Raw genomic sequence first — 21229 nt, forward strand, 5'->3', positions numbered from 1 at the left:
AGTTTCTCTAATCTCTCACTGTACGGCAACTCCTCCAGCTCCTTAACCATTTTAGTTGCTCTTCTCTGGACCCTTTCGAGTAGCACTGTGTCCTTCTTCATGTACAGCAGTTCTGGACGCAGTATTCCAGGTGAGGGTGTACCTTGGCCAGGTACAGCGGCATGATAACCTTCTCCGATCTGTTTGTGATCCCCTTATTAATCATTCCTAGCATTCTGTTCACCCTTTTTGCCGCCGCCACTGCACATTGTTCGGACAGCTTCATTGACTTGTCTACCAATAGTCCCAAGTCTCTTTCCTGGGGGTCTCTCCGAGTACTGCACCGGACATCCTGTATTCGTGTTTACACAAGGCTTAGGAAATATGAGTGCAACAGCAGCAGCTTATTACACATTCTATGGAGTAAAATCAACCATTCCCATCCCAGTCCTCAGGGGATACCAAGTCCCATTGGGTTTTCAGGATATCCATAATGAATATGCAAGAGAGAGATTTCCATGCTATTGAGGCAGTGCATGAATATTCACTGTGGATATTCTGAAAACCCGATGGGACTATATGTACTCCAAAGTCTAGGCTGGGAATGTCAAATAAGAATCAATGGGCAATACAGAAAAAAAACTAAGGGACTAGAACAGTGGTGTCAAAGTCCCTCCTCGAGGGCCGCAATCCAGTCGGGTTTTCAGGATTTCCTCAATGAATATGCATGAGATCTATTTGCATGCACTGCTTTCATTGTATGCTAATAGATCCCTTGCATATTCATTGGGGAAATCCTGAAAACCCGACTGGATTGCGGCCCTTGAGGACCAACTTTGACACCTGTAGACTAGAATTTTAAAAGGTGACTGGCCTGGATCATAGAATACATTTTTACAGAGTTTAAGTTTTACATGGGTAATTCAAACAAACAAGGCCTTCAAGTTAAAAAAAAACAAAAAACAACTTCCTGATTTCAACATCAAAAATTGCTATCTTTTTTGAGTTGCCTAGCAACATCTGGTTAGGATAGGCTTCAATGTCACAGTTCAAGAAAAATATACCATGAAGAAATAATCAGTTTCCCCTTTGTTGATAAAGCTTCACTGTCTCCCAGTTCGCTTTAGGATCCAGTTTTAAATGCGCATGCATAATCTTCAAGCTTCTCTTTGGAATATTTGATCCTTTTGTCCCCTTATATTGGAATACCCTTAGATTTTGTCATTTGAGAAACACACAAAGCCTATGTCAATCTTCCCTTCCTTTAAGGGAATTAAATCTTCTGGGAAGCTCAGTCGATCTTTTGTTTTCAAGTTTGTAGAGATCTGGAATGAACTTCCTGACTCCATTAGGCTTTTAGGCCAGCTGCAATTATTTTGTAAATTTCTGAAAACTTTGTTCTTCTCGCCATTTTTAAATGGTTTAGCTACAGCCTCAACGAAATGATAATATTATAGTTATTTTTCTTATGCTTTTCTTATGTACTTTAGTTTTTAATTAGTTCTTCCTTCTCCTATGTTTTAAGCTATGTACTCTAGTCTTAATTATATGTGAACCGAGTCGAGCTCCTCTGGGAGATGACCCAATATAAATACCAAAGATTAGATTAGATCCATTCAAGATCAGGTTCCAAAACAAAATTAGCTGGATTCAAAAATACCTTTAAACAAACTATTTGATAAATATTGCAGAATACCACACACTGTTTACATATACAAATACCCTTAAATATCTCCAAGTGTAAATCTACTCACACATGTATAGCAACTGATTTCACACTAGGCTGACCTCAGATGAATGAATGCCCTTCAGAGCAACACTCCTGGCTTGCTTCACTGCAACCACCAGACAACCTCACCATCTATAGTAATCAAATTTCTGGTTACCACCTCCTTTGCCTATTTTAAGAAATCCTCCAGTACACTTTGAGTGCCATTCAAAGTGATAGATCATCATCAAGTTCAAGCCCTGGACAGTGGAACTGTATTTATCAGCTCTCATTCAGGTTTCACTTACTTGTGTATATTACTAAAGCTTTTAAATATCACCGAAGCATTGGAATAAAATAAAAATAAAGATAGCATAAATTTTATCTAAACTGTGTAAAAGTAGTCAGTACCCACATCTCCTTCATAGGAGCCGCTTGAAGATTAAATAGGGACCATCATTGCACTTCGATAGTCCCTTCTTGTGCCTCTCTCATAATATAAGCATAATGATTTCTTCAACTCAAACCTATAAATTCAAACAATAATCAGAGGGACCCTTATCTGTTTGAATGAAAACCTCATTGACTTTTTACACTGTGTGTGTGTCAAATTCAACGTATTGCCTTTTGTCTCTTTTCCTTTCAGATTTATTTTTCCTCAGATTCCTTTCTTAGGCTATTTTTGTCTTCTGTCCATTGACCCTCCCACCACTAATCTTACATTGTTGGTTTTTCCAGCTGCTCCCACAGCATCATAAGAACATAAGAATAGCCATATGAGAGGCGTTCATCCCTTCTATCATTTTAGTCACTTTTCTAATTCTGCTATATCTTTTCTGAGATATGGCAACCTGAACTGAACATAATACTTAAGGTGAGGTCACACTATGAAGCAATACAGAGGAACTATAATACTCTTGGTCTTATTTACCATCTCTTTCCAAACAATTCCCAGCATCCTGTTTGCTTCTTTAGCTGTCACCACTCACTGGGCACAAGATGTATTATTTACAGCAGGGGTGTCAAAGTCCCTCCTCAAGGGCCACAATCCAGTCAGGTTTTCAGGATTTCCCCAATGAATATGCATGAGATCTATTAGCATACAATGAAAGCAGTGCATGCAAATAGATCTCATGCATATTCATTGGGGAAATCCTGAAAACCCAACTGGATTGTGGCCCTCAAGGAGGGACTTTGACACCCCTGGTCTACAGTGACACTCAGATTTTTTCTTGGTTGCTGATGGCTAAGTTGAACTCTAGCATCCAGTAACTATGATTTGATTTATTATTTATTTGATTTATTATTTATTTTTGATTTATTATTTGAGTTATTCTTCCCAAAGTGCATCGCTTAATCCACATTCAAGTTCATCTGCTATTTAGATGCCCAATCTTCCAGTTTTCTAAGGTCTTCCTGAAATTTTTCACAGTCCACGTGCATTAACAAGTTTGAATACTTTTATGTTATCTGAAAAGGTATTCATTCACCTCACTTACTCCCATTTATAAGTATGTTAAATAGCAGCAGTCCAAGTATAAATCCATGTGGCACTCAACTAATCACCCTCCTCCACTGAGAAACATTTGTTATTTTATGCTTTACTTGGATTTCATGTATCTATCTTTGTAACCCACTTAGGTTATTAGGTAGAATATACATTTTTGTTAAATAAATAAAATACCCACAGGTGAACCAATGGTTAAATGGTCATTATAAAGTAAACACTGCCCCTATTTTTAAAAAAAGAAGCTTCCACAAAAGGGTTGTCTTTAAAAGCTTTTTAAAATGCTGGATGTTATACAGCATCCTCAATTATCCAATCATGTTATGCCACAATTTCACTCCAGCTACTGAAATGGCCTTGGTCCTAGAGGCAGCCCTGTGAGTGTAGATACTGAGGAGAGGGAGAGGATTCTAGGGGGGGGGGCATGCTAAGGAGAAGCAGAGACAGAGAAAAAGAGAGGGTGCTATGGGGTGTGTGGGGGAAATTCTCCCTGAAAAAGCAACCCACATGGATCCTTTTTACTCAGAAGGCTAGGAATGCTATTAACTACAGAAATAGCCCATAAAGGAGCACTGTTACCGTGAAGGAGATTCTCCAGCAGCCATGTTGGTACATCAATTTTAAAACATTTTTTAAGTGTTTATATTTGGGGGGGGAGGGAGGAGGAAGGAGGAAGAGGGATTCATAAGAACATAAGAATTGCCATCTCCGGATCAGACCCTGGGTCCATCAAGTCTGGTGATCCGCACACGCGGAGGCCCCGCCAGGTGTACCCTGGCATAGTTTTAGTCCCCATATCACTGTATGCTTCTCAAGGGAGATGTGCATCTAATTTACCCTTACTCATATCACTAGAACGGTGGATTCTGCAATTACTTCCTCTGGGAGAGCATTCCAGGTTTCACACTCACTGTGTGAAACAGAACTTCTTGATATTCATCCTGGACCTGTCCCTCCTCAGCTTTAGTCTATGCCTCTTGTCCGTGTCACATTGGACATTGTAAATAACTGCTTTCCCTGCTCCATTTTGTCGAATCGTTTCAGTATTTTGAAAGTCTCGATCAGATCCCCTCGCAGTCTCCTCTTCTCAAGGGAGAACAACCCTAGTCTCCTAAGTCGTTCCTCATAGTCCAGGTTCTCCATACCTTTCACTAGCTTCGTTGCTCGTCTCTGCATCCTCTCTAGCAGTTTTATATCCTTCTTTAGGTATGGAGACCAATACTGGACACAGTATTCCAGGTGCAGTCTGACCATGGCTCTGTAGAGCGGTATTATAACTTTCTCTGATATACTTGTAATTCCCTTCTTTATCACGTCACACCCTTGATGATTGATTCTCACTGGCTTCCTATCAGCCATCGCATTACTTTTAAAATATTACTTCTAGTTTTTAAATCTTTAACCTATAATGAACCTCAATTCATAACCAGAATGCTTATTCCTTACAACACCTCCCGGTCTCTTCGTTCAACTTCGCATAACCTCTTAACTGTTCCATCCCTAAAAATTATAGGCACCAGAAGACATGATATGTTTTTGGTCATGGCCCCTCAACTGTGGAACTCTCTACCACAGTACATAAGAGACGAAAAAGACCTTTCATCCTTTAAAAAAATCTTAAAAACTTATCTTTTTAAAGATGCATTCAACTTTTCACTCACCGACCAATAACCAAAAATCTTAGGGGAGGGGGGGTTTGTTATTTTTACCCTCCCTCTCGTTTATTTCCCTTTTGTTTTTTTTCACTCTAACAAGAAATTGTAACTTTTTCCCCCTATCCCCTGAGATTCATGTTAGTCTTATTTTGTAAGTCTGAAGTTATTTTCTATGTACCCACAACCCTGTTTTTACAAAGTTGTACATTGCTTAGTAAATTAAATAAGCGATCCATCAAATGCTAATAAAAACTTGAAACTTGCTTTTTTTTTGCCGCCGCCGGTTTCAGGGTCCTATCTATCAGTATTCCCAGGTCCTTTTCCTGTTCGGTCTTTCCCAGAGTTACACCTGACGTACTATACTTGTGATCTTTATTTTTTCTGCCTAAATGTATCACTTTGTATTTTTCCACATTAAAATTCATCTGCCATTTATCTGCCCACTTCTCCAATTGATTCAAGTCGTTCTGGAGTTCCTCGCTGTCATTCTGCGATCCGATTGCCCGGCATAGCTTTGTGTCTTATGCAAACTTGATGATTTCACTGGATGTTCCTTCTTCCAGGTCATTTATGAAAATATGAAATAAGATGGTTCCAAGTACCGAGCCCTGGGGTACACCGCTAGTCACTTTTTCCCATTCTGAGAACTTCCCATTTATGCCCACTCTCTGTTTTCTGTTCTCTAGCCATTTGTCTAGCCATCTTAGTATATCTCCCTCTATTCCATGGCCTTGTAATTTCCTGAGAAGTCTTACATGTGGAAGGAACCTTGTCGAACGCTTTCTGAAAGTCCAAGTACACAACATCCACCAGTTCTCCACTATCAATTTGTCTGTTCACTGTCTCAAAAAAATTGAAGTAGGTTCGTCAAATATGATTTCCCTTTCCTGAACCCATGTTGACTGGCTCTCATCAGGTCGTGTGTGTCTAGGTGCCGGACTATGCTATCTTTGATCAGTGCCTCAACCATCTTACTGCTGGGGATAAAGATATGATAGGGCTGCTGCATGGGTGGCTGGATAGGCGATGAAGAGTGGCTGCAGCCAATGGGGACAGGTGGGGCAATGGAGCTTTTAGGGGTTTCTTCAGTTTGCCTAAACTGAAAAGTGTCCGTCACCTGTTTTATCAACATTTTTGCAATTTTAAGCCAAGCCATTATTTTAGCACACTTGGACTATTGTATCTCCATTTAGGTGGGTTTGAGCAAAGGAAAAGGAAAAAATATCACCATAAGATTGATCTTTGGTAAAACAAAGTATGACCATGTGTCACCTCCGTTAAGGAATTTACATTGGCTTCCTTTTCTATTGAGTCTCTTACAACTCCCTAGTGCCCACCGATTCCACTCCCACCCTAATGGTCTCCAACCCTATCCCAGCTGACAGATCCTGGACCACCTTTGAGCGCGTATCTGAATCCCTGGTCCTCAATCTCTGTCTCAAACTGAAATCCTGTAATTGCTCCTTGGACCCATTCCCCTCCTACCTATACGAGAACATTCCCGCTCAGGCTATTTCTTCTATCACCATTCTCATAAACTCCGCCCTTCAGTCGGGCTATTTCTCCCCAGAAATGGGTCATATCGCCTTGACCCCACTACTGAAAAAATCTGACCTTGACCTTTACATACCATCCAGCTATCGCCCAATTGCAAATATCCCTCTCCTAACCAAGATGCTAGAGTCCATCATTTCTTCCCAACTCTCATCATAATTAGAGATTCTCTATTCTTTTACCCTATCAATATGGCTTTCGTCCAAACTTCAGCACCGAATCCCTACTGTCTTCCCTGATTTCAAGGGTTCAACAACTTCACTCTCAAAACAAGTTCGCCGTCCTCCTACAATTTGACCTTTCCGCTGCTTTTAACGTTGTTCACCATGATATTCTTGTTTACCAACTCTCTGAGATAGGTATCAACTCCACAGTCTTAGGTTGGTTCTCTAAATTCCTCTGATCTCGTTCTTACATTGTTAACATGAATGGCACCTCATCCTCCCCCTGGAAACCGAATTGTGGAGTCCCGCAGGGCTCTCCACTATCCCCTATCCTTTTCAACATCTATATGTCCTCCCTAAAACTCCTCCACCTAGCCCCTCTTGAAACAATTTACACTTATGCAGACTACATCCTCGTCCTCCTCGAGACCGATTCGAACCTCACCGACCTGTCTAAGAACATATCCTCTTGTATAATGAACCTACAATCCTGGGCCCACACTGTGCAAATGAAATTGAATGAGTCCAAAACAAGACTTCTTTGGCTCGGTCCAAAACTAGATCACCTACCCACCTCCATCCCACTACCCTCTGGCTCCTCTCTGCAACTTGAGTTCTCGAGCAAGGTCTTGGGCATCATCATTGATTCCACATTGTCCTTCAATGACCACCTCCAATCCTTGGTAAAAAAATGCTTTTTCAGCCTTCACATGCTGAGGAAAGTTAGATCCTGCTTCCATCAAAAACATTTTACCCTCCTTGTCCAATCCATCATCCTCTCCAGATTGGACTATTGCAACTCTATCTACTTAAGCCTAACTAAGAAAAACCTCCACAGACTCCAACGAATTCAGAATGCCGCGGCCAAGCTCTTCTTCGCTAAAAATAAATTTGACCATGTCTCCCCGCTCCTGGCCAAGCTCCACTGGCTTCCGATAATCGCCAGGGTCCACTATAAATGCACCTGTTTAACTTTCAAAATCCTATATGGTATCTTCCCTCCCTTTATCCCTCTTTCTTGGAATTCCTCAAACCCTAATACCACCAGATCCTCCCACAAATTAAAACTATCCTTCCCCTCGCTAAAAGGCATTTTCCACACAGGAAAGCTAGGGACCTCCCTCCACTTCAAAATCACTGAGCTCTGGAACAACCTTACCTCCCCTCTTCGGAACTTGAGCTCTCTCCAAGTTTTCCGCAAACATCTGAAAACCTGGCTTTTCTCAAAAAATGTAAGTCTCCCTCCAACTTAGGAATCAAGGAAACTCTTATATCTTGGCATCCCAAGTCCTCTAAATTTTCTTCACACTTCTACCTCTAACCCTCTGTTGTAATTCCTTCCCATTTCTCCTACTGTAAACCGCGTCGAGCTCTATGAACGTGGAGATGATGCGGTATACAAACCTAAGATTAGATTAGATTAGAGAGTTCAATTTAAATGTGCCTGCATAGTTTTTTAAATCTTACATGGTATCTTTGATTCGCTAGTCCCTTTAGCTTTAAATTCTTTGAGATCTTCAAACTGCAGAACTATCCATGTACTTAAACTATCCATGTACTTAAACTTTCTTTCCCCACTGTAAAAGGTGCCAGATCTATCAGTAAAACTGTTCATTCCTTCCCCTATTTACTAACAGCAATTTGGAACAACCTACCTTCTCAAATAAGATCCTATCTCTTCAAGTTTTTTTGAAAAATTTTGAAAACTACCGTGTTTCAGCATTTTCTAGCAGATAAGTTTCCATAAAGTCAATTCTTTCCATTAATTACAACTAGTGTTAACCAAATCGAGACTCAGTATACAAGTCCTAGATTTAATTTAGTTTAGGTAGGTGGGTACCCCACCTCACTTGCCCACCCACAGCAGCTTTTGCTTTAACTTAAGCTTCTCCCCCACTGGACCAGAAACCACAGCCTAAAGCCTCTCTCCATTGCCAGATATGAATTAAGTGGGTGGGTGGGTGATGGAATGAACAAGAGCCTTTTAACTATTCCTAAACTAAAACTTAGCTTTATATATTGGGTCTTCAGCCAGAAAGGAGCTCGACTCGGTTAACAGTAGCTAAAAAAATATTTTAAAAAGTAACAATCAGAAAATATTAATATGACTAGTTTCCAAAGTGTTTGGCAAATAAAATAGTTTTTAAAGATTCATGAAAAAGTTGAAAAGGATCAGGACCCCTTAAAATAAGAGGAAGTTTGTTCCATAGTTAAGAAAATTTGAAAACCAAGGATTGACTGAAATTCTTGACTCCTTTGATTCCTTTCACTGAAGGAAGGGAGAGTTTGAATTGTTGGGTGCCTCTTGCATAGGAGAATCTATAAGCATCAATAATAATAAAAAGCTAAGCGCGCATGCGCACTCGTGTCGCGTGTTCCCTGATCCGTTGCGGCAGCACGAGTGTGCATGTGCACGTATTACGTCACCACAGCCTCCCTGCTCTCCACCTCACGCTGCTGCTTTCAAAATTCCCTGCTGGGAGGGCACGGATGTGGGAGTGTGAGCTACTGGAGGACCCGGTAGAGGTCGGAGTCGCTCCGGGGGAGGGGGGCGGCTGCCGAAGAAACAAGATGAAGCGGGCGCGCTTTCCTTGAATGCGCAGCTCGCACCTCTTTCCCTCCGTCGATGGCGCCGAAGCCCCGGGTCGACGAGAGCCCCGTGCGCGTGGCGGTGCGTGTCCGAACCTTGCTGCCCAAGGAGGTGTCTACACGGCTACCATTCGTGCCTGCGGGTGGACCCCCGGGGCCGGCAGGTTGAGCCTACCATCCAACCCTCCCACCGCGAGATGAACACAAACCTCCGGCCTGCAGTAGCTCCACAGCACTCTAAACATTCTGCTTCCAGCCTTCTACTGTCTTGGTTTTCACTGCCGAGGAAATCAGTTACAGTAGAGTGCTGTGGAGCTGCTGCAGGCCGGAGGTTTGTGTTCGTTTGGGAGGGTCAGTGGGGTCGGCTGCATGGCAGCGATAGTGGCGGGGGGGGGGAGGGGGTAGATAGAAACATGCTGCAAATGCCGAATTCTACTGTATGGGAGAATTGGGGGGGAGGGGTAGAAATTAAAGGTTCTACTGCACAGGGGGATGGGAGGCAGGCAGGCTGGCTTCGGGGGGAGGGTATGGGTGGAACAAAGTCTAAAAGGCATTGAGGGGGGGCATTGGAAGGAGACACTGGGGGCACTAAGGACATAGGAAAGGGCACTAAGGACACGGGAAGGAGGCACTGGGGGCACTGAGGGCACTAAGGATATAGGAAGGAGGCACTGAGGGCACTAAGGACATTGAATGGGACATTAAGGACATGGAAGGCGGCACTGGGGCCACTAAGGGAAGACAGAAGGGGCCATGGAGAGACAGGGAGAGGGAAAGGGGGCTGCTTTGGGGGGGGGGGAAGTGTGCTGGGGACCGACAGCTTTGCTGTGGGGGGGAAGACAGAAAGGACCATGGAGAGACAGTTAAGGAAAGGGGTCTGCTTTGGGGGGAGGTCTGTGCTGGGAGCAAACAGCTTTGCTCTGGGGTGAATACAGAAGGGGGCCACGGATAGACAGTCAGGGAGAGGGAAAGGGGGCTGCTTTGGGTGGAGGGGTGTGCTGGGGGCAGACAGTTTTGCTTGGGGAGGGGGGAAGATAGAAGGACACAGACAGTGGCCAAGGAGAGAGAGAGAAAAAAACACAGACAGACAGACACATCTATTCTAGCACCCGTTAATGTAACGGGCTTAAAGACTAGTTCCATAATAAAGGGACAAGAGGGATGAAGATACCATATACAAAATTAAAAGTAATACATGCACATTTAAAGTGAATCCTGAGATAGACCAGAAGCCAATGAAGGTTTAAAAGCAAAGGCATGGTCAAATTTACTTTTTTTCAAAAATTAATTTTGCAGCGGTATTTTGTAATAGTTGGAGTCTTTGAAGGCAAGTCTTTGTTATGCCGAGATAGATAGCGTTACAGTAATCTAGCCGGGATAATATGATAGATTGGACCAGAACAGAGAAGTGTTGTTCGCAGAAAAGGTTTCTGACCTTTCTCAACATTCGAAGGCTAAAAAAGCACTTCTTGGCAAGAGAGTTTATTTGATCCTTTCCCACTACTAGAATAACTTGCTATGCATCACCTTGAGCACACTTATAAAACATGCATAAATAAATACAAACATAAAAGGGTATGATCTGATGATGATTTAGTGCATAAAGCCAAACACTATGAAAAGTATTTGAGTGGCCCTGCTGAGGATCGGGAAGATAGATATTTAAGATACTAAGTCTATGAGGTGCAATACGAATATGGGATTATACCAAGCATTCTAAGATTCAGTTTATAATATAGCACTATATTGGAATTTGGGAATAACTGCCATAGGATAACAATAAATAAAATTCCAGTCATTTCAAGCCAAACTGGCTTCCAGATCCTGAAAATCTCTCTCAAGCCCTCAGTTAGCATAGCTATAACTCCTGTATATTACATCTTCAGAAAAAAATTAGAATTCAACAGAAGTTTTCTTTATGGTTTATTTAAGAACATAAGAATTGTCGCTGCTGTGTCAGACCAGTGGTCCATCATGCCCAGCACTCTGCTCACACGACGGCCCTCTGGTCAAGGACCAGCACCTTAACTGAGACTAGCCCTACCAGCGTACGTCCTTGTTCAGCAGGAACTTGTCTAACTTTGTCTTGAATCCCTGGAGGGTGTTTTCCCCTATGACAGCTTCCAGATAAGCGTTCTAGATTTCCACCACTATCTGGGTGAAGAAGAACTTCCTTATGTTCGTACAAAATCTATCTCCTTTCAACTTTAGAAAGTGCCCTCTCGTTCTCCCTACCTTGGAGAGGGTGAACAACCTGTCTTTGTCTACCAAGTCTATCCCCTTCAGTACCTTGAATGTTTCGATCATGTCCCCTCTCAATCTCCTGTTTGAGGGAGAAGAAGCCCAGTTTCTCTAATCTTTCACTATACAACAGCTCCTCCAACCCCTTAACCATCTTGGTCGCTCTTCTCTGGACCCTTTCGAGTAGTACCATGTCCTTCATGTACGGCGACCAGTGCTGTACGCAGTACTCCTGGTGAAGGCGCACCATGGCATTTGGCTTAATATACTGCCCTTTGTACAAAACAGCAGTGATTTACAAATTAGTTACAAAATTCAAACTAATACCATTGTAGTTTATTAAGTACAACTACTTGGTCACTCAAAGCACTGGGACAGAGATTAAGGGTTTTGAATTGAACACAACGAACAAGATGTACTGTTTTTTTCCATAGGCATTAAGAGAAGAAACTCCTTAGTGTGTGGTTCAGTGGTTAGAGCCATAGCCTTGGCACCCTGAGGTTGTGGGTTCAAATCCCACACTGGGTTCTTGTGACCCTGGACAAGTCACTTAATTCCCATTGCCCAGGTACAATAGTTAGAGTGGGATCCCGCTGGGGTAGTTAGGGAAAATGCATAGAATTGTAGGATATGTGGGCTAAAATTATTAAAAGAAAAGAATTTGAAGGCATGGCAAGTATTTGAACCTTTTTCTACAATATATCCCTCTTTCTAAAAAGTTTGGCTTTAACCCACAGCAGTTTTCATATTTATAGTCATTTTAACGGAAAATTTCATACTACTCTCTCCCCCCACAAAAAAACACACAAAACAGTAACGTCTCTTACCTGTAGTACCGAGACTGCAAATAAGTTGAACAAACAGTCTTTGAGACATGGCTGGCAGATCCAAAATCTATTACTTTAACCCTGTATGGCTGCCGAATAGGATCCACCAACATAATATTCTCTGGTTTGAGGTCAGCATGGATTAAACCCAGACTTTTAAGTTTTTTCAGTGCAGTGGCCACCTGTTTAAGAATAGGCCTAATTATTTTCAGTGGCAGAGGACTGAATTTATTTTGCTTTAGAAAGTCATACAAGTTCTGTTCCAACATCTCAAAAACCAAGCATGTGTGGTTACGATGCTGAAAGCATTCATATGCTCGTACAAAGTTAAATTCATCTGCATTTTCACCACTCAGTCTTGCCAGTATGCTCACTTCTATTTGACCTTGGCGGGCATAAGAAGGGTGGTTCTTCAAAATTTTAATTGCCACAATATCACTTGTCCCCCTTTTCCAGCACTTGACTACCTGTCCAAAAGTCCCCCGGCCAAGAAAGTCAAGGACTTCATATGTGTTTTTCACAGAACACAGCACTTCGTGCTGTACTAATTGATAATCACCATCTCCATTGGTGCCACTCTGTTTTGTTGCAGTAGCTGCCACAACAGACACAGGATTCCCCACGTTTGTCTGCAACATTGCTGGCAACATAGACAGTTCATCAACAATCTGCATTGCTCCACTTGGATTATCCAATTCTTCACTCTTACGCTTCAATCCACATCGGTACCGACTGTCCGATAAACTTAACCCATTCCTATCCTGAGGTTGCAGCCCCTCTGCCACTGTACTCTCTTGAGCACCTACAGCACTTAAAGAACCAGCGCCTGTCAGCAACAAGCTGCTCTGTGGATGTTTCGTATCAGTAGAAGTACCAATTCTGTTTGATGGAAGTGCAACTCCAAAGATTTGACCATTCACACGGGTCCCTGGATATGTTCTTTTGAGATATGCACAGCTGCTTGGCTCAACTTTAAGTTTCTTCACTCGACAAAAGGCACTTGATTGTGTTTGATAAACAAATGGTGGGTATATCAAGACTTGAGAGGCCATACCTAAAAATAAGGAAACAAAAAATAAATAGACTTATTTCCTTGTAAGTTCATAAGAACCATTCACATGAATTGCTTAGCAAAATTATTTATTCAAATAGGGCATGAAATATTCTATGATTTTTGAACAAATATAGCTCTCTCTACAGAGGTCACAAATCCTACAAAAAATAGCAAATTTATTGACGATGTTCATAGATTACAGCTGTCAAAACTGCTTTGAGAGGGCTTGCAGCCATTTTTCAACAGGAATCAATACAGGCAGAGGACTTGCCTTCTGGCTTTGACAAGGGGTAGGGGGTAGGTCTACAGTTTAGTTATTTTCATCATTTTAAGTCACATGAATTTTCAAATGTTAAAATGGGATATTAGCTGAAAATTTGGAAAAGCATTGACTTTTATTCAAATTGAAGAACTTATGTGGACTATTGATATTCATTTACCTTCCTTTTACAAAACTGTAGTGCAGTTTTTAGCGCCAGCCACTGTAGTAACAGCTTCGACGCTCATAGGAATATAAGCGTCGGAGCTGTTACTGCCACGGTCAGTGCTAAACAATGCACTATGGTTTCGTAAGGGGGGAGGGGGGGTTTAATCACACTCAGATTGAAGAGCTTATTCAGCAATTTCTACAACTATAACATCTGAAAAACATTAACTAATCCTGGTTATATCAGAGATGTGATCAGCCCTCCAAATGGGAGGATACATTCCTTATCCACCACCCCCCTTATGGCTCCTTAAAAAATACTGTTGCTGGAGGCAATATTGAAACCCAGCTAACCAAAATAAATTTGCTGCTACTATTAATTTGAATGTGTCTGTATTACCTTGTTTTTGCTTTTTATTGTTGTAAAGCCGCTTTGTAATTTTGAAAAGGCGGAATAACAAATTTTTAAAAAACTTGAAGCTGTTCCCCTCCTCCTCGTGCTACTGCCACAAGGAAAAGGAAATCGGGGCATGGTATTGGTTCTGGATTCATACAAATGATTCAAACCTTGTATAGCTCCCCCTCTGCTAGATTATATATAAATAATACTTTTTCGGAACGTTTCTGTCTGGAGAGGGGAGTTAGACAAGGGTGTTCGTTATCTCCTTTGCTCTTTGATATTGTATTGGAACCCTTATTATTGGTTATTCAGCAGGCAAAGGAGATTCAGGGTATTCCTTACACAGGTCTAGAATATAAAGTCTCTGCATATGCAGATGATATTTTGCTTCATTTGAGAAATCCTGAAACTACCATTCCAAGTTTGATAGATTTAATTGAAAAATTCGGAAAATTTTCTGGCTATAAAATAAATTGGAGTAAATTTGAAGTTCTTCCTTTAAATGTTCATTGTCAAAAGGGTTTATTTAGTTCATTGCCTTTTCTTTGGAAGGAGGAAGGAATTAAGTATTTAGGAATTTGGATTCATAATACGTTGAAAGAGTCAATTAGAATTAATGAGAAAAACTTACTGTTGAAGGTTACGGAAATGTGTGAGCAATGGAACCCTTTACATTTGTCTTGGTGGGGAAGAGTCCAAACGGTTAAGATGATGGTCTTGCCTGTGGTTTGCTACCAAATGGGAATGTTGCCAGTGTATTTTCAGGGGTCATTTTATAAAAAGTTAAATAGCATTCTGACGAAATTTATTTGGCTGGAGAAAAAAAGTGAGAATTGCTCTAGTATCTTTACAAAGACCAATTGTGGAGGGTGGTGTAAATTTTCCAAATTTCTATAGGTATCAACAAGCCTATATTATGTGTCAGGATATATATTGGATCCTCCCAGAGCTCATGGAAAATTTGCCAGACTGGTTATGGTTGGAATGGCAACTCCTATCACCATTGAGATTAAGTCAGGTTTTGAGTATCAAGATGCTTAAATTGTCCAAGGACAATAGAATTTTATTAGATACATGGCAAACTTTAAAATATATAAATAACTTAACATCTATTCCAATCCATAAATCCACCTGTCGGTCCCTTTGGCCAAACTCCAAGGTTCAAATTGGCGGATTTAAGGTCATCTGGAGATGAAGGCAGGTATTCACACTTTAGATGATGTTATATTAGATGGTAAGCTGCTTGACTTTTCACGATTACAACACAAATTTGGCCTTACTAAATCGCAAAATTATAGGCGGTTGCAGTTGAAGCAGGCCATTCAGGCAGGGTTCCCTGAATGGAAAAAATTTGAAAGATCCATATAGCTTGCCGGTCTTATGTTTTCAGGTGGACTTCCTGGGGTACCAGGCCGCTCAGTGGTATAAATTAATATCTGGATTTTTGAATAAGAAACCAAAAAACTGGTCTGCATGACATTTGGAGCATTGAGATAAAGCACCAATTACTACATCTCAACAGCCACGAATTTGGAATTGTAGGTTAAAATGTACGGTGTCTGCGTCTATGAGACAAACATGTTTTTTTTTTGTTGTTGTTGTTGCATAGAGTTTTTTGGACCCCAGTTCATTTACATAAAGTAGATAGTACCAAGTCTAATAGATGCTGGCATTGTCATCTTGAAACTAAGACGTTGGATCATTTAATAATACTATTGTCCCTTGATATTGAAATTCTGGAGATCCATTTGGGATCAAGTTAATAATATATTAGAAAATCCAGTGGCACTCTCATATGATACTATTTTATTTGGTACATCTATGAGGGCAAAAAGTCAAATTTTGGCTTTGGTAAAACAATAGTTAGAGATTCCGCCATAGTACCTGATACTCAACCTTCATTCAGTTGAGCCCGATATAAAATTTAATAAAAAAGGGCACTTTGAAATGATTTATAGAACTCCACAGTAAATCCATCACCACCTGGAGCGGATCCAACTCTAAGGGACTTCAAAGCTGTTTGTAATTCTTTCAAAGATATAAGTATATCGAGGGATCTTTTAATATGCTCGGGAATTCTAGGACCCTTAATTAATTTTAAAAAGTCTAATCCATCTAGTTCTTTATTTGAATAAAGCTCAGAAGAATATAAGGCCTTATAATATGTTAAGAATTATTTTAAAATATTTCAAATTTGAGAGTGAGTTACCCCATTCTCATCATTAATAGCCACAATCTTTACTTTCCTTTTTTTGCTTTACGATAATTAGCCAATACTTTTCCGCTTTATTCGAGTTTCCATAATACAGAGCTTGCTGTAGAAACAATTCTTTTCTAGCCAATTTAGAGGAAATCTCATTATAGTTATATTTAGCTTTTAATAGGGCTTGCAAAGTATTTTGTTCCCATTTCACAACCAAATGTGACTCCAAGCTCTTAATAACTTGTTCCAGATTAGAGAATTCCATCTTAAATTGTCTCCGGATATGAGCTAAATATGAAATAATTTGCCTTCTCAAGGTAGCTTTAAAAGCATCCCAAAGCATTTCTAATGATATTTCCTCTGAAGTATTGAGTTGAAAAAACTCCTTAACTTTTGTTTGAAATTCCTCCCAAAATTTTTCATCAGTTAGCAATGCATTATCAAACCTCCAAACAGGTCTGTTTCCTCAAGTTTAAATTCAATCCGTACTCTACCATGATCAAATAAAATTATTGGATCAATAGTGGCTGTCCTAATCTGTTGTACAAATGTATCAGATACATTAAAAAAAATCCAGGGGTCTCAAAGTCCCTCCTTGAGGGCCACAATCTAGTAGGGTTTTCAGGATTTCCCCAATGAATATGCATGAGATCTATGTGCATGCACTGCTTTCAATGCATATTCATTGGGGAAATCCTGAAAACCCGATTGGTTTGCGGCCCTCAAGGAGGGACTTTGAGATCCCTGATATAATCTATATGTGAAAATATACATGATATAATATATGTCTGCATTCTGTTTCTTCAGGAAGTTAAGAGTTTTTTTCCTCTTCACTGGCTCAATGCAAACAGTTTTAAAGACATTTCCTTATTCCAATAAATGATACCATAACATATATTCTAACACATCTGACCCCTTCTAGCATCTTACAAACAATATACATCCTAAGCCCCCTATAATTACTCCCCATTCCCCTCCCCTCCCCCAAAATCATACGCTTGCTTGATAGCACCCATTTAGATCAGCCACCTAAACCCCTACCAAGCATCTCCTAAAATCCTTATAACAGCCCCTTTATCCCATTCATATTTTTTTACCAATTCATCAAATGATTTAACAAGCTAGGATGTTATCCTTAACTACTATTATTCAGAAATTAATTAATTAATTTTTAGCTACAAAAGCATTAAAATTATTCATAAAACACTTTCACAATTAATAAAAAAGTTAAATTATTCTATATAATATACTCTATACACCTATAAAGAGTTCCAAATCCCTTACTTAGCCTTTTTACTAAATTATCCAAACCCCCATCATGTATCCTACAAATTTAATCCAAATCCATTTCATATCCCAATAATACTAGCATTATAAACTAATTCTTAAAATTATATATAAAAATTAACCTAATATCCTATTCTTTGGACAATTTAATCTTATTATATCAATCATTCATAATTAAGTAAATTTATTTAGCTTCAAGAGCAATTAAACATTCCCAGATCTCATCAGCCTTATTAAATAAAGATGAACTTATTAATATATCCATTCAAATTATCAATTCATCTGAATATATAAGACCTCAGAAAGATATAATAAAATATATACTAAAATAACAAAGGAAATATAAAGGAATAAATATATTGTGATAAAGAATGCCCAACACTAAATAAGCACCACATAAATAATAAACATATACGGAACAGATTAATTCTATATATCTATATGATAATGAGCAACATCAATCCCATTTAACCATTTAAAACTATATACTGAATTGTAATTTTAAACCGGACATCATATGTAATAACCCATGAATCATCATGCTTGGATTCAATTAATTCAATCTGGAACCCAGCTAATAATTACGTAGACCTTCTTATGACAAAATCCATCTACTACAGAATTTTATTTCTTCCTCTTCTCAAGTCTTCACTCTACATTTGTTACTACAATTGAATTCCTTAAAAGGTTTACAAACATTCCCTTCATAATTGTTTATCATTAAGTGGGTTTTGCCTTAGAATATACCAAAAGATAATAAAAACACACAAATTGTACATCTATGATGATGCCAATTCTGTTACTTTTGCACATTTTCTTCTCTAATTGTATTCTGTAACTTTTTACTCTGTTCCTATTTTTGTAAGCTATGTGGTGCTGCATAGGCCAATGCTGACACCAAGGATTACCATATAAGCCTACCATGAGCTCAGGGAGGTGTGTGGGCTGAGCCTCAACTGATGCAAGCACACCATAAGAACATAAGAGTAGACCAATAGTCCATCTGGCCCAGTTTCCTGTTTTTTCAACAGTGGCCAATCCAGGTCACAGGTACCTGGCAGAAACCTAAATAGGTTTAGTTTAGTAAGCCTAATTATCTGAATGACTGGAGAATCCAGAGGAACCAGTGTGCGATGGGAGAATATCTGAGGGATACGTGACAGGAAAGTCTGTGGGGACCAGTGTACCGGTGGTATTGTGGCTCTGAGGGACCCATCTGCAGGGAATTCTTAGCATAATATGCAAATTATATGTATGCTATTCGTGCAGAGCAGCCCCAGTATCAAGGGGAGGAACCGTGCCTGGCACCTACTCAGAAGAGCAATAGCTAGGCACAATACCTAAGCTCCTACCCACCCCCCTAATTGCTCATGACAAAATTTAAAAAGTTTTGTTCTTCTACCCACTGCTGCTGCTCTCCCTGCTGGCTGAGCTGATCATGACAGGGAAATCCCCAATCAACTGAGCTGGCAGGATTTCCCAAAGCCCAATGTATATACACCAGCAGGGAAACTTATGTACATTTAAACGATTAGGAGATATTTGTTCAGTAAAATGAAATATGGGAACTAAGACTATTATAATTGTTTGAGCACTGGTCGCTAATCTGTGTTTGTTTAAACAAGTATTGTATGTGTATATGTGTTTTAAATACTGTGTATGTTTTCACTGTAAACCGCTTTGTATAAAGTTGGATATAAATGAATAAAATCAAAACAAACCAGCTTTGGTGGCTTCCCCTTTGCTCAGCAGGCAGGGAGACCAGGGAATGCCTTTTTTTTTAATGCAAAGCTATTGTTGGTAATTTGTAAAATTTTCTTTAAAATACAGCATGGTACCAAAGACTAGAGGGTGGCCAACGTGATGCTGATTTTTAAAAAGGGCTCCAGAAAATTATAGACCAATCAGTCTGACGTCAAGCAAGAAACAAATGGCCTCAACATTTATGGAGCTCAACCATTCCACTCTTGTAATTCTATATACAGGCTCTTCCAAGCTCAATAGTCTGACTAACAGTTAAGTCTTAACTATGGAGCTGACCATTAAGCATAAAACAGAAAGCAGGAGCGTCAGATAAATTGCTGAGCTCAGCATACCATCCCTATCTACTAGAAAAGATTATCAAGATAGGAACCTAATCTCTTTTCAGTGCTTTGCCCTCCAGCAAAGACTGCAGTCGGTGGACAACCAGACAAATAGCTCACAGTTCTAGCCTGTTGATAGACCACTTCCGCCGAGATGGAGACCACTGTCCTTGAACTGGATGACCATTACAATGAGCCCCCCCCTCCCCAGCTGAACAAGCTGGCATCCATCGTTAGGATGACCCAGGAATTGATCCAAAGCGGGATTCCCTTCACTAGATTGTGTGAGAAGCCAGTAGCTCATGCTGCTTCTGGCTACTGCTGCCCAAGGGAGTGGAATTTGCAGGGCCCATACCTAAGGCATTTAGTATAAATTTAAGTCATCTAGTTCCATTGATTCTTAATATATAATTTTTCTATATTTTATGAATCTCCTGCACACATCCTCCCACTGGGGTTAGGAGGGAGGGCTGAGATATATTACATTAGATATAAGATATATAATGTATTAGTATAAGGTTTTTTTATACAATTGTAAATATCAGATGTTTTTAAATGTTTTATTTCTCAATAAAAGAAAAAAATAAAAATAAATAAATTTAAGTCACCTATACAAAAGCATTGTTGAAATTTGACCATTGCTTCTCTTCAATCCAACTATCTGCTCACCCAGCCAAGGAAAATGATCAGAGTACTAGAATGTTAGGAATTATCAGAAAAGGAATACAAAACAATTATGAAAATATTATAATGCCCTTCTATTGCTCCACGGTGCAGCCACACCTCGAATACTGTGTGCAATTCTGATTTCCACCATCTCAAAAAAGATAACAGCAGAATTAGAAGAGATACAGAGAATGATGACAAAAATGAAATGGGATCATTTCCCTACATGGAAAAGCTAAAGCGATTAGGGCTCTTCAGCTTGGAGAAAAGATGGCTTGGGGAGATATGATTAAAGGTCCATAAAATACTGAGTGGAATAGAATGGGTAGATGTGGATCTCTTGTTTAATCATTCCAAAAAAATACTAGGACTAGGGGGCATGCAATTAAGTTATTAAGTTGACAGATTCAAAACAAACCAGAGAAAATATTTTTTCAGTTAATGTGGAATTAAACTGTGGAATTCTTTGCCAGAGAATGTTGTAAAAGCAGATAGTCTAGCAGGGTTTAGAAAAGGTTTGGATAACTTCCTAAAAGTCCATAAGCCATTATTAAAACTTGGGAAAATCCACTGTTTATTCCTAAAATAAGCAGCATAAAATCTGTTTTACTCCTCGGAGCTGGGTTGGCTACTGTCAGAAAAAGGATATTGGGCTTGAAGGACCTTTGGGCTGTCCCAGTATGGCAGCTATGTTCTTATGTAGAATAAGAACATAAGAATAGCCTTACTGGGTCAGACTAATGGTCCATCAAGCCAAGCAGCCAAGTACCTGGCCAAAACCTAAGATGTAGCAATATTCCTTGCTAGTGATCCAGGGTAAGCAGTGGCTTGCCCCAAGTCTTTCTCAATAACAGACTATGGACTTTTCCTCCAGGAACTTGTCC

The 21229-nt window shown here is 39.9% G+C and overlaps 1 protein-coding gene across 3 annotated transcripts in view; it reads right to left on the minus strand.

Moving 5' to 3' along the window:
- HIPK3 (homeodomain interacting protein kinase 3) overlaps nucleotides 1-21229 on the minus strand; it is a 125863-nt gene that overhangs the window by 103761 nt on the left and 873 nt on the right. For all 3 annotated transcript variants that reach the window (XM_033927841.1, XM_033927840.1, XM_033927839.1), the window contains exon 2: nucleotides 12225-13278. In XM_033927841.1, coding sequence (XP_033783732.1) covers nucleotides 12225-13276 — 1052 coding nt within the window. In that variant the 5' untranslated portion in view covers nucleotides 13277-13278. The remainder of the gene's footprint in view (nucleotides 1-12224; nucleotides 13279-21229) is intronic.

This window comes from Geotrypetes seraphini, chromosome 19 (genome assembly GCF_902459505.1).
Source record: "Geotrypetes seraphini chromosome 19, aGeoSer1.1, whole genome shotgun sequence".
NCBI classification, from domain to species: domain Eukaryota; kingdom Metazoa; phylum Chordata; class Amphibia; order Gymnophiona; family Dermophiidae; genus Geotrypetes; species Geotrypetes seraphini.